Source organism: Puntigrus tetrazona, chromosome 7 (assembly GCF_018831695.1).
Source record: "Puntigrus tetrazona isolate hp1 chromosome 7, ASM1883169v1, whole genome shotgun sequence".
NCBI lineage: Eukaryota > Metazoa > Chordata > Actinopteri > Cypriniformes > Cyprinidae > Puntigrus > Puntigrus tetrazona.
Genome location: NC_056705.1, coordinates 20,216,751 through 20,231,259, shown reverse-complemented (window position 1 = coordinate 20,231,259; position 14,509 = coordinate 20,216,751). Strand labels below are relative to the sequence as shown.

Here is a 14,509-nt window from a genome sequence, read left to right as displayed (position 1 = left end):
GGATGCTGCCACATCCAACAAAAAAGACCAGCTTTGACCAGTGTATTTCCAAGCCGTTCCAAGTTCCTTTATGCTGATTAGTGGTGGCTTTGTCAACGTGCATGGTCTTTCTCAAAAAGCTAATTGGAGTATAGTTGTGGTAAAAGAAGTTATTGTTTTGGGAGCAGTGCTTTATTCTGTGGCAGAAGTGTGAAGCATGGGCTTTGCGCTGCTGTTTGTAGGCAATGTGATGGATTCTTTTGCAGTGGCATAAACTCTTCGTGTACAGATCGATGCTCTTTATTCTGACTCACTTAGTTGGAGAATCAACCAAAGAAAGACCCAGAATGCTGAGATACAACAATGCAATTTCATGAGGGTATTGTACTGGAAGTTAAGTTTTGCTTACAAAAAGTGATTTCAACAGAAAGTGAAGAACTTCAAGATTCTTTTTAAGAGTTCTTATGCTATTTCTGTGGTCGTAAGTGTTAACATGGCTTTTATGGCTTTTGTAGGAATTAAAAAGAGGGAGAGCAAAGGGGCGAAGGTTTTGGAGCATGATGTAAACTGGACGTGCCTGTAAGTCATTCATTTTGAAGTCTGTCTTTTGTTTTTGTTCAGATCTGACTGACCTGCCTCTGACTTCAATTTGTGGTTTCAACTGCCTGAATTGGTCTTTTTTTCATCACTGAAACGTTAATTCCCTTTATTGTTTGTGATCGCACTGCATGCTTGCCAGACTTTTGTGATTGCTTTGTAAAATTTGTTGTGGGTGGATTCATGATATTCTGTCTCCAGGGCAACGTGTGTGACGGAACCCAGGTAACAGAACAGAAGAAATTCACCATTACAGTATAAGGTCATGTTTCAGTATGTCTTTTAATTGCTTCTTAATACCTTAAGAAAAAAAAATCACATTGTAGTCGGCTGATGAGATGTTTTTTCCTTTTTTTCCTGAGAGCATTTGAATTTAGTACAGCTTCAGTAAAACGCGCATTCATCATGGTGCGTCTCAGAGGATATGGCTGATTAAATATAGATTTGAAATGGAGCTTTTTCTTTCATAGTTTCTTGCGAACAATCTGTGATAAATCCCTTATCTAGTATGCATGAGTTTGTTTACGCTGCTTCCATGTATGTTTTCTTGACGTGATGAACTCAACATATATCTGGCGCACTTGTAAGTGTGCTTCATGAAGGGCACTTTACCCTAAACTTTTTCTCAGTGCATTATAAATCAGTAAAAGATGTCTTACTAATTTCCATTTTCCATAAAAATAGTCTTTTGTTCTGTTCATTGTCATGCCAAGTTTCAAGATACAATAGAGAGAGACAGAGAAAATCGATGAATTATAATAGGAGTGATGCATTTTTTATTAGCATCTTATGTAACCTCAATGACACTATCATCCATTTTCAAATATTATTTTCTAAAAATAAATGCAAGGGTTATTATTATGATCAAAACGAAAGGTTCTTTGTTTAGTTTGTCTATGGATTCAGATTAATTCAACTTTTTCTTTGCAAGCAACATTTGCTGAAATATTCTATGAACAGTCTTTGGCTTAGACCCTAAGAGGATTACATGTTTTGAAGCAACGCTTCTAAATCTGTTCAACATGTATATTGAAATGCAATATTAGAGCCATTAGTAATCTGAGTTAGCCTGAGTCTGGAGATTCGGCAGACTTTGTACTGGTTAAATCAAAGGTCCTGCAGATATAAGACTTGCTCAACCATGATGGCAGTAAATACAATTTAACACTCATCCAAAAAAAGACTGTCTGTTTTTCTTCTTTCCTTTTAGAGTAAATTGATCCTTCAGTTCGGTGAAATTCTCTAAAAAACTATAAAAACTATCATCTCAAAAATCTCTGTTGAAAAGTGCATTTTCTATCCCTCATAAATGTCACCCTCTTCTCTTTTAATCTCCCACATGATTGAAAAGAAAACGGCATTTAAATGTTTCATTGAGCATAGTTTTGCTCATTAAAAATGTTAATCCTTGGAATCAGTTAGCTGATGTGAACATCACGATGTGCAGTCTAATGGAAATGTACCTTAACCCATGTGTCATACAGCAAGTATTTTTCAATTATAACTTTGTAAAGCTTGAGTCTCCTACAAATAAAGTTGCTTTATTGGCGTCTATGCTTCCATGAATGGTTCAACGTTCATCCATTTCATAAAAGGTTCTTTGTGGTGTAAAAATGTTCTTCAAACTATTAAAATGTTCTTCATGCTTTTTCAAGTTCTTTCTAGAACCCCAAATGGTTTTGCATCACTGTGAAAACCCCCCTTTTGAGCTTTATTTAGTATTTTTGCACATAAACTGACTGTACTTCTTTGGTTTTATGTGTGCTTGTCTATGTGCCTAGACAAATGTTTCTTATAATCATTCCGGTCAATTTATTAGAATAACTAAAGAGAAAGGATTTTAAAACACATAATGACTGCATTGCATGTTTCCTTGAATCGATATTTATATTCTCACTGAGTCTCTCTCTGCACTTTGCCACTCCTGTTCTTTAATTCCCCCCTGATTCTTTGTCTTTATAAAGTAAACTAGGGGAGGGCTTTTAGGCATGCATTGGTTACTGCGACATTATCTCTCTTCCTTTCTCTCTCTCTCTCTCCCTAATATCCTTAGTAAAGGGTTGTAGTCTCATAATAAATCTGTTTACTTGTCTTGGCTCTTAAATGGTTCAATACAGCCTGTGTTGGGCACGGGGTTGGAGCTATTTTTCTATCACCGAATGATTTTTACAGGAAAGAGTCTGAACAAATCAAATTTTACTTCATGTAGAGAATTATTGGTGAGTACGTACCTCGTGGAGATGAACCACAGGGGCCGATGGGGAATTCACAGATGTACGCAGTTTATTAGAGTGATCGGCGGGTCTACATAATGTTTAAGCTGCTTAAAATGTCAGATAGGTTCATAAAAAGAATGAATAACGCTCTTCAAGGTGCACTAAAAGCACTGAAATATTAAATGTTTTAAAACAGACTCTGCGTGCAGCTGATCATGAATATTCAGATGGCTACATCTGATGGTTACATTGTGGTTTTTACAACACATCTCCCCGAAGCATTGCTTAGATTCCACACACACACATTTTGGCAGAGCACACATATTTAGTAACAAGTTTTTGCTTTAAAACTACATCTACATTTTTGCGGAATATTTTGTAAATAAAACCAATATGCACCGTGACTCATGTCATTTCCCCTTTGTATTGTTTTTTTGTTTTTGTGTTTTTTGCCTTAAAAAAACCTTCTGGTGAATCCTCTTCTCTTGCTGTTATTACAACTGATAAAGAGAACTGACTATCATTTACTACACTGCTGCTTGTAAAGGCGGATCAGATGAAGCAAACTCAACGTGAGTGTCTCTGCAAGCCTGTGACACAGTGAGCCTGCAGAACATTGGTAAGTGTTCATGTTTGCGTGTGTGTCTGTGTGTGTGTGTGGGGGGGGGATTAGTATTGATCTTCTGACATCACTCCCAAATGTTGCATCGATCAGCCATCTGATTGATGTTCTGTCCATGCAGTGCAGCACACACACTAATGACTGAGTCACATGTTGCTTACCAACACACATTTACACACAGAACAAACAAACATGCCGTGCATTATTATACCCCTTTGGATTATATTGGATTTGACAGTATCCAAGCTTGATGTTTCTCAGCGTGAAGAGTTACAAACATTTTTTTTTCTTCTTTTCTTCTCTGTGGTATATCTTCCACGTTTCCTACAGATAGAATGCAATCAATAAATCAACACGTCCCCTGTTACTAATGTCAAAATCATTCATTTATATTGTAAATTGTATTTTAATTTTAATTTGTAATCAGTAATGTTCAGTAATATCAGAAAGCTGCAAACTTTCCAAGAGCAACTGCCGGAGACAGACTGCAACATTTGCCTAATAAATCTAATTAAAACGTAATACTTACCTAAATAATTATCCTAATAACATGTTCTTGGATTCTCCATGAAATAGTTCAAAATGGTTTAATTGTTTCATCATTATATTAAAACTGGTGTCCTTCCATTCAGTCTATCTGGACACAGAAATTAATGTCACAGCTGCAATAGCTGTTCATTTAAATCACAGTGGGACACATTTAAGTGGGCCATTGTGCTCAGTGTGACAGCAAATTGAACCTCAGGCAGTTTAAGTACTTCTCTACCACAGTGATGGTTGAAAAGAGTTTTTTTTTTTTTTTAAGAGTTATCTGTGTATTATGAAAGGTAAATAATTGTGTTGCGTTGTACTGTATGACACGGACTGGTGATAATATATTTTTTTCTTGGCAAATGAACCCCCCCTATTGGCAAATATTGTGTACAGCTGAAAAAACAGCACTTGCACTTCATGGTGGAAAGGAATGAAATCCTTTCAAATGTAAATTTGTGTTACTTTTTTATATCCTCTTTCCATCCATTGTGCTTTTTCAACAGAATAAATTCGGAGAAAGTATCATTACGTTATAATAGGCGAAAAACTGTGTGTTTGTTATAAACAAATTCATCATTAAGACATTTTTTTCTAAAAGTAGCCTACCCATTAACTGCACAGGATCTATTGGTGAGCAAGTGATGTGTAAAAAAAGGCCAGGGTCAGTACATTTTAATGTTTGGGTGAACTATTCTTTCAATTAAATGTGTAACGATTGTCTAGATTCTAACAATTCCACTTAAATATATTACTTTCGTTGTTTTTTTCAAATAGGGCAATGCCATTATTATTAGTGTCTGTTTTCTATTTATACATTAATTTATTTTTGGATCCGTAGCGTGGTAAAATTGTATACTTTATGTTATTTTTTAAAGAACTATGTACCGTTGTGTGTGAATATTGGCTTTTTTCACCAAGCCTGTGTGTGTGTGTGTGTGTGTGTGTGTGTGTGTGTGTGTGTGTGTGTGTGTGTGTGTGTGCTAGTAGGCTACATCAAGTGTATTAGTAGTCAGGCCATGATGTGTCTTTTCAGGTCTTCTCGTGAAGTTCGGGGTCAAAGCCGAAGACAATTAGCAGCTCATAGTTTGCCATGGCATTCTTAATTAATTGTGCTATTTTTCTCTACACATTGAGGCCTAAGACACATTTGCAAAGACAGCCTTGTTCTGAAGCGGGTTCAGGGATGACAGCGTTCGTGTTGGAACGAAGCCAGTGGTTCAGGGCAACGACTTCTCAGAATTACATTTACAGTGTAGAAGATTCTTTCTTAACTGACTGAGAAAATGCACGTGTAGGACATGTCGTTACGAGTAGCCTACCAGCAATGCTAAAGTTAGGTCTTAAGAATAACACAAATAATATAAGAATCCCTCAGCATTTGTGAAAACGATGTGTGGATATTGTGCTAGATTTGATCACTATATTTGGGTCTCTAAAAATAATGGCCATGGACAAAACTTAACATAGAAACCACTCCTGTTAATATTACTAATAATAGAACAATACATTGCTATCACTGTGTTATATAGTCAAGCTATTGTATCATATTCTGAATACCTGACTTATTAATGGTTTAAATTTTCCAGCACGAGAAGAACTCGTTCACTGCTTTATACAGAGAATGGACCAGCAGAGGGCAGCAAGCGCCAGATGAAGAGACTGGTACTGAACGTTAAAAGGAGGTTGCTTTTTTTTTTTTTTTTTTTTTTTTTTTTTTTTTGCAAAGCAGGAGACATCATCCAGATTGTTTTTTTTATGTTTTATTTTTTTCCTAAATCATATACAATAAATATAAATAAATAAATAAATAAAACTAAATAATATGTTCACAAAATATAAGCGTTTTAATATTTTTTTTGTATACTTATGTTAATTGCAATTAATTGTATTGAAAGAGGAAATGTATGTGCAGAATTGTGCAATATTGTTTCTAAACAGTACAATCTTTTAAAGAAATTCTGTACATTGCACTACAGCAGGTTTTATTTGTAAAACCCTTAAAAAACCACCATTGTTAAAATCACCATTGTTAGTATTATTTAGGAATTATATCCATAGGAGAATAAAACAATGTGTACAGAAAATTAAACAAATCAATATTTGTCTAATAAATCTTTTTTTTTCAGTGAGCTATTCAAAACGACTACACACTATTGTTTTCCCAGTGATTTCTCTGAAACAATGCATATTCGCACATGACAAGAACAAAACACATTACCAAAACGCCAATCCTTGAAAAGAAAGCTAGTTTTGAACCGGATTTGTGTGAGAGTAGAAAGTTCTTTCTTTCTTCTTAACTGTCTTTACGAGAACACAGTATCAGAAACCACATCGTCCCCCTCCTACACAATCCACGGATACCGTGTTCTCTATCTTCCTCCCACAAAGGTCATCAGAGACTAAGAGAAACAGGTATTCTGAATAGTAAACAATCAGTTTGACAGGATCGTTTCAAACAGAACGTTAGAATGCATGCAATTGCCCATCACCGTAATTTACAATGGTGTGCATTGCTGAAATTTTCACAGCGAAATGAATCAGTCGGATGATTCACAACAGATGAATATTAAGCAGCATTGTCATTCCCTCCTGCACTTACGCAATTATAAAACAACTATTTGGGTCCTTTTATTGTTCTTTTTTCTCATGCTCTCATGCAAACTTTCAGAATTGTGCAGTTTGTAAAGATGTATGGGAATGCGTTTGCTTGTGCAGCACAATAGACAGCTCTGCAGTTTTTTATTCAGTTAGAACTTGAAGTTCGTGAGAATATCATAAGAAAAAAAGAACAAAGCGAGCATCACTATTTTAGTAAACACTGTATGTTCCACTGCCACGGAACCAGCCTCTGCAGCTCACCCTCGAAGAAGTGCTATCAAACTCTATCAGCCTTTTGAGCATTCAATGAATGTTTAGTGTTTAATGACATCTAAGTAAATAAAGACCACAGGAAATGTGAAATGTGAACATGGCTTTTTACGCCCACGTGCGTCAAAGAAAACATTCTTGTTTGGCGGTGTGAATTCCGTTACTGATATAAAGCTGCTTGGTCCACACTTTTATGCTCTTTTTAATTGTCTTTTGCTGTTATAGATGAAACAAAACATCCTGTTGTGCCAACTACAGTGGAATAAAGGTAGAATAAAGTTTATTAATAAAGATTTATTGTGTGATTTAACATTATATATATATATATACCTCCAACAGGGAAATCAAGAATATGCAAAAAGATGACAGTTTTAAATTTGAGTTAATTTTTGCATTTTTGAAAACTTAATTTTGTTAATTTTTTTTGGGTCTATGACACAGTGCTCGACATAAATGGGCCACTTTAGTGACTCAAAGAAAGTCTTCAAAAGATAGGTCAATTAGGTAAACAAAAACTGCATAATCTTAAATAATCGGGTGAAGAATTTTTGCTGATGACTTGCTGTAGCGTAACACTTTTTCCACTGTGTTATACATGCTGCGACTGTTAGACATTAAATAAGGTACTAGCTACAGTGAGGATTGAAATTTGCACCTATATCATTTTCTCAGTGGGCTAAGTCAGTGCAAATGTGAATTTGAATGAAAAGAAAACACATTAAAGGCTTTTTGTGTATAGACACTGATATCAGTTTAGCTGGTTAAATTATGCCACCAACACTCTATAACACTATATACTATATACAATATTTAGGCAATATTTAGAAAAACAATCAAACAAATTTGACACTGAGATGTTGACACTTAAATAATCTAATTTTAAATCATTCTGTAATACCAATATTTGTAAAGAAACTAATTGTATTGGTTAAATTAGTAAAAGTGCAAACCAAAATAATGTTTACCAGTCTAACTAGACTATGGAACAAAAGTATGGTTTATAGTTCAACACAAAATGCAAAGAAAATACACAACGGAGCCCAAATGTCTGAGGCAACACAAATCGGGGATTCAAAATATAATTCAATCATAGAAATATACAAAGACATATCATTTACATCTTTGCTTATAAACAACATAACAAACGGAAACTTCATGACATAAAATAAAAATGCATTTAAATTAGCTGCAATATTAGATATTCCGTTATATTTAGCCTATTTAAATCATATAAATCTCACAGTTCATGTTAAGGTTATCGCGTTCAAAATAAAATTCACTGAAACACGGGCACGGCTGGTTCAACTCCAGTTAACTACAGCTGACAGAAACTACAAGACCCATAAGCCCACTAAGGGCTAGGTTTTGTGTGTGTGTGTGTGTGTATATATGTGTGAGCGCGCGTGAGTGATTGAGTGCGTGCGCGCGCGCCTGTGTTGTCTGCCGACTCGCCTGACGTCACCGCTGGAACTGCCCTGTCACGCGCTGTTAGTAAAAGTTGGGATAGGAGCTCGAGACGGAGAGCAGCAGAGAAATTACGGACGAACTCGATCAACGGTCGCGCTGACGCACAACGCTCACCCCCCTCCACCCCTCCGCGCCGCGGGCGAAAAGTTCAAGCCGCCGCGAGATCGCTGAAGCTCCGCAGAAGGTCGAAGAGTTTGGATTATTCTGAGCGAGAAGCAATAACATTTCTGCCCGGGCTTAGAGAAGTGCAGTGCGGAGGGAAAGTTTAAAAGTTTGCCTTTATTAGTAGTCAATGTAGTGAGTTTATTAAAGGGTCGGTGTACTTAGACGGGTGAGCCCGAGCTGTCAAACCCGATGACTACTGCAAACTGCCCCGGGAATGAAGAGCTGGACTTCAGATTGATCTTTGGGGAAGACGGGCAGCAGCCGCCGCTAGGCCCCGCAGGTCAGTGCCTCTGCTTTGGGATACTCTCACACACGGCTTCGGTATAGATTAACTCATGAATCATGCATCGAAAAAGTGAGGAGGTCGATAGCAAATGCAAAACGCGGTATCAACAGCGGCGACGCCGCGCCGTTAAAACGACAGCGCTCGCCGGCTTTTCGCTTTACGCCAGGAGCTGCAGTTTTGTTTAGTTTCTTGCGCGGTTGTAAACTCAGCCAATGAAAACGAGAAGCGGTAAGTTCAGGCGCTGAGTGATATGAAATATAACCAAAGAGGACCTGGACACTTTGCTGAAGACTTTAAGCCGGTCAAAACCTTTTCAGCCGCCTGCGTTTTTGGACAACATCGACGCGTTTAAGTTAAGTGGTTTGAAACGGAGCCACCATGAATCTGACAGCTGCTGCACAGTGAAATGCTATAAAAGTTTCTGTTATCGCTCGCCCCTGCCTTCAGCTACACAGCACATGGAAAAAGTTTCAACCCTTTAGTTTCCACTAATACTGAACTCGCTCTGTTTCATTTCTTCATTTTACTCCTGTTTACATCAATACACCAACAGTAGCTAGTTTTGCAGGTGATACATTTTTTTTTCAAGCGCGCGAGTATATAAATAAGTTATTATCATAGTTTAGAGAGAGGTGTCTTTCATTTTCCCTTTCTAAACGGTGCTTACATATTTTAGAGCACTTATTATCTTTTAGTTTGGATGAGATCCAAAATCCAGAATATGTGCTTGGTGTGTAGTTCGTCATAAAGTCACCTAAAGTCATAAAAATGCAATAGCTATATTGAGCATTCTTGATGGCATTAACATCATTTACATAGGTTTCGACTGGCATGCCGGTCTCATTAGAAAGAGCAGAGCTAAGTCCTGCTGTAAAGCAGTAGTATTTTTAATGAATATGCCCTTATGTTACCAAACCTCTTTAAAATCTCAGAAACCCGAGTGTTTCGCTTTATGCGTAAATAAACGTAAATTATACTAGTGTTTATTGTGATTATTATTATTTTCTAGCCAGCCCTCGGTCTGGATGTATAATCAGCAGTGCAGATTGTCCGGTTTGCGACCACCATACATGGCCTGTGTGTGTGTGTGTGTGTGTGTGTGTGTGTGTGTGTTTGTGTAATTGCCTAATGAAAAAACGTGTGTGAGAAGTAGCAACCCTATCAGCCCCTGTCATTGTGCTCGAGTGTGTCGTGAAGGAAAGAGATTTGGGTATAGTGAAAGCAGAATGCCTGTGTGTGGGTGGACCCCAGTGTGTTTTTGTTTAAGTTTTGCATGGTTTTTTTTTAAGTATTGCATGATCAGTAAATTGCATATGGAGATTGCATACATTGCCTAGGCAAACAAGGACTGAGCATTTTGTGTCATATTTTAAAAGAATGACCAGCCTGTTTTGTATATTATGTAAACTACTGTGCCATTGTGTTTTAAGCAGTAACCTAGTGTAATTGAGGAGGCTTTGCTACGGGAATCAGATATTTTACCTCAGACATGACCGCCTGATGGTCTGTGTGTGTGTGTGTGTGTGTGTGTGTGTGTGTGTTAATTTGCAGGGGAACAGGGAAAACCTTTTTAATTTGAGACAGAAGTTTGGAGGATGTATTTGGACTAAATGTTGGAAATAAAGGAACCTCTGTGTGCAAGTGATTTTCAGTCTATTGCACTGTATAATTTGGACCGTATGTAGGATTTGTAAACACATAAGCAGGTGTTATGAGATAATTATGAATTACAATTGGTAGTGTGTATGTATGGGTTTTTTCAGCTACCATATGCAGTCCAATTTTTTCCTTGTGATCGAGAAAGTTGTTAAAACTAAAGTTTTTTTTTTTTTTTTTTTTTTTTTAGTAGCGTAAATTTGTATCCTGCCCCATTGTTTTGCATAATTAACAGCTATTGACTAGAGGAAATACAATGGTTAAACGTAATAGAAAATGTACATTCTTTGTTTGTGTGTTAGGAAAGATTCATATACAAATTAAAGATGATTTATTTATAGAGGTAAACAGAAATATATATTTTTAGTTGTTAAACAGGTTTTATCCAAAGTGATGTAGGTTTCCGTTCATGTACGTCAAGAAGTCATCAGGATTTTAATGCAGCTAAAGGGCAGGGCTGTTGTTACTATACACACTTATTAGTGTTTTCTGTGCCTCTGGCTGTTGTTAGAAAAAGATAACTGATCGCTTTTTTTTTGTCCTGTATTTAATAATAAAGCTGAGACAGTTCAAATTAGATCAGGATTTTCTGTCAAAATATCATCAGATGCTATTTAATTTTAATGACTCAGTCTTTTAATTTTTTTTTTTTTTTTTACTAATTTTAATGGCCAAAAACATAACTTTCTGAAACTACATGAGAACGTTCTCAGAGCTTTAGACATGACATATGACCATTTTGTAGAGCTATTACGGTAATTCTCCCAAAATGCAGTTAGAGACAAAGAGGAAAAAGAAACTACAAACGGATGTAAAATGAATAAAAAAAAACAAAGATGAGAATACAGTTCTGAGTGTACTTGATTTTTTTTTTACGGGAGTTCTGAAAAACAGGAGGTGCGTGTAGCGTCAGACGCAGTTTAGTGCACATGCACATTTTCACTCACTCTTGTCAGTCACTTATCAGTGCTAGTCTGTAAGAAACCTGATTGTCGTTGCTTATATCTCTGTTATTGCAGTTATTTCACTATCAACACATTTGTCAGGCTCAGTCGTTCAACCCTGTCAGAAAACCGATCATGCACTTAATATTCAGTAACTATAATCTAACCTTTAGTCCCAAACTAGCTTAATTTAGAAAGTACTGTATGCGCAAACCTGATTCAGAACTCGCAAAGAGCTGTGAACAAAAAAATTTGAGATTCAATTTTATTCTCTGTAGAAAGTGACAACAATTTCATAATTGTTCCTGATGTTTGAGCTGCCGATTTGAGATTTTCAAGTTTGCTAAGTTGCCGTTTGTTGAGAACCATAGTTCTCTATGATTTCTAGCCCGCATTGAAATCACACAGGTGGACTGTCAGCTCGTTTGGTTAATCTGTGAATATTTGCATAGTGGCCATCGTCACCTTGAATGACCCACCCTAGATGAACTTAAGTACACGTGAGTCAACTTTCAATTTAACTTTATTTTCTGTAACGAAACATATGAAAAGTAGAAACCGTACAAGTTGTATTTAATTAATATTTGTTTAATTAAGTGCACTTTTTAAAAAATGATTTCTTTATTAATAATTAATAATGTTTTTTTCATTTGTATTTTTTAATTTATGGTTGTATTTATCACTTTCCCCTTTTAAAAAAAAAAAGAAGAAAGACTAGATTAAGTTTAATTGTAAGAAAAAATGTTGCTGACTAAAGCTTTTTCCTGTCACAGCAAAAACAAGTCCTTCTACTGCATCCATCCAATATCAGTCTGCTTAATTATCTGTTGATTATTGGTGAATCTCTGACTGGAGATTATCATAAAGCATCAGTATTTTTTTTTTGTTAACGAAAGTTACCTGTTGCTAATTGTTATTCTTTCTCAAATTGTTTATCTCAAATATGTAGATAAGATCACAATACACAGAACTAATATTTCATGCCCCTTGTTTGTAAGGCTGAGGTTGAGTGTGCAGGAAAAGTGGCCTCTTCCATTGTAGAGGTGGCAGTAGTAGGGGCAGAAGGTGCTCTCTCAGAGCTGGGTAAAGTCAGATAGTGAGGAGCTGTCTGGCGTCGTGCCCAGGCACAGCATGTGGTCTTCAGATGGCAGTGGAATTCAAGGGGAGGGGCACAAGACCCTCCTGCCTAGACAGAAACAGGAAAGAGGCTTCAGTCTTTCTCTTCTCTACACTTTCTCTGGCTCTTCTTCTGTTTCATCAGCATTTGGCTTAAAATGCCATCTGCAAGTATGGTGGTGGTGTTTTCATGGCAAACTTTTGTGTCCGTCTTCCTACAGTCTTTAGGCTCTGAAAAACCAGGTCATCATTGCACAAGCACCAGTCTGGAGGTAGTTTATGAGTGGGTAGCTAAATGTCTGTGAAAAAAAAAAAAAAAAAAAAAAGCAGGACGTGCAGTGTTTAGCGTCTATGCTAGCATGCATCTGCTCATCTGGCTGGCTGTCTCGGTCGTGGGAAAGACTGAAATTACATCGCTCTCAGGGTGGGTTATTTTAAGCCACAGCAAAAGTGGCAGAGGGCAGACTGCAGGTTCTCTCGTCCCGTCAGAGGAGAACTCCTCCCTAGGCCAGCAAGTGCCACCGGACAAATCGTCGCACCTTTGAGCCCCGCACCGCTTCACGCTGTGTGCCGAGCAGCAGAGAAGTTCAAATGCTGTGCGCTACGTCCCCAGGTGAGGCCGCAGACACAGACTTAGGTGTAGTCTTGACACTTGTTGGTCAGGGAACGAGCAGTAGGGGTTAGCCTAGCCCAGGCAGCTTTATTTAGACCACAACAGCATAACTGTATGCCGCTAGTGTGGTAGGACGTTACCAGGACCGCTCGCGCAACATTAAAATGGCTTTAGACTTTAAGTGGAAAAATGTAATTGATGAATTGTTGTTACTGAGCATTGAGTATACTAAGTTTTAGGGTTACTAAACCTTTACTTAAGTGTTAATCTTCACTGCATAACTCATCTAACGCCATTTGTGCTACAGACTTGAGCGGTACCTCAAATTGCAAGTTTAGAGGAGGTGCGCCAATACTTTTAGGTACTATTGCGTTAAAAATTGTCAAATGATGAAAATATTTGGCAAATATAAAAAAAAGAGAGAACAAAGTAGAATTGATTTATTAAAGGAGGGAACTGTGCCATCGCTAGGCTTATTCTGAGGGCCAGTCACACCAAGGACATAACTAGTTGACAATAACTGTGAAGTTTTAATCACTCTAATTCTATAAGAATAGTCTATGCAACATCTATGTAAAATCATTGGCCAGCGAATTAAAAAAATGTACCCTACTTTAACAAGCTAGAGCATTGAAAGAGGCATCCAACATAACTGCTGCGCCCATTTAGAGAATGTTATTGTCCGCTGGTGTGAGCATTAATGCAGTTATCGTCTCTATTTTTATGCTTCTTGATGTGAACAAGTCTTTAGCCAGTAAGAAAGCACCTAATAATCACCCTAGCAACCACATAGCAATGCCCCTGGTAACGTTGGTTCTAACGTTGTGGTATTGAATATTCTGCAGAAAGGTTTGTTCAGCTTTCAGTAGTGTGGACCTTATCTGCTCAAGCATGCAGTGCTTTATTTGTGTTAATGAAGATCATTTTTTTGGTTTATTCATATGTGATTCTGCCCGGAGTCTGAATCAGGCTAACAGTGCTGACTCATTTTTGCTTCACAGAACCGTGTTAACATGCAACATAAAGGTGTGAATGATCTGCTCTCAGTCGATCCATCGCTGAAAAAACAGAAAGTGTACATGGAAGTGTCTTAAGCTAGCATTTTTTTCCCAGCTAATTTTTGTCTTCAGTTGTTCAATTTTGGTTACCATTGGCTTCCACTGTAGAAGAAAGAAGGTTTGGGTGAGTAATTACTGACAGAATTGAAATTTTTGGGTGATCTTTCCCTTAAGTTAAGTTGGTAATGAGCTTCTGATCTTCAGTTCAAAACTGCTTTCTCTTCTAGATATTTTCATCTGTAAAAGCAATGGCTTCTATTGCTAAGACTACAGCAGGCTACTGATCGTTGTCTATGGTGGTTACATTAATGTGGTGCTGCTGTTCTTATTTTGGCGAGCTTCATGTTGATTTGCTGCCAGACGCGGTGTTGTAATACATGAGGGTGAA

General features: G+C 37.2%; 1 protein-coding gene across 2 annotated transcripts in view; it reads left to right on the top strand.

Moving 5' to 3' along the window:
- The first annotated feature begins 8,240 nt into the window (after positions 1–8,240).
- nfatc3a (nuclear factor of activated T cells 3a) overlaps positions 8,241–14,509 on the top strand; it is a 60,102-nt gene continuing 53,833 nt past the window's right edge. Inside the window, exon 1 of one of the 2 annotated variants that reach the window (XM_043244047.1) lies at positions 8,241–8,728. In XM_043244047.1, the coding sequence (XP_043099982.1) occupies positions 8,638–8,728 (91 nt within the window). In that variant the 5' untranslated portion in view covers positions 8,241–8,637. Of the gene's footprint in view, positions 8,729–12,912; positions 13,064–14,509 lie in introns of those variants that run through there. The other variant, XM_043244048.1, reaches the window with a different exon arrangement.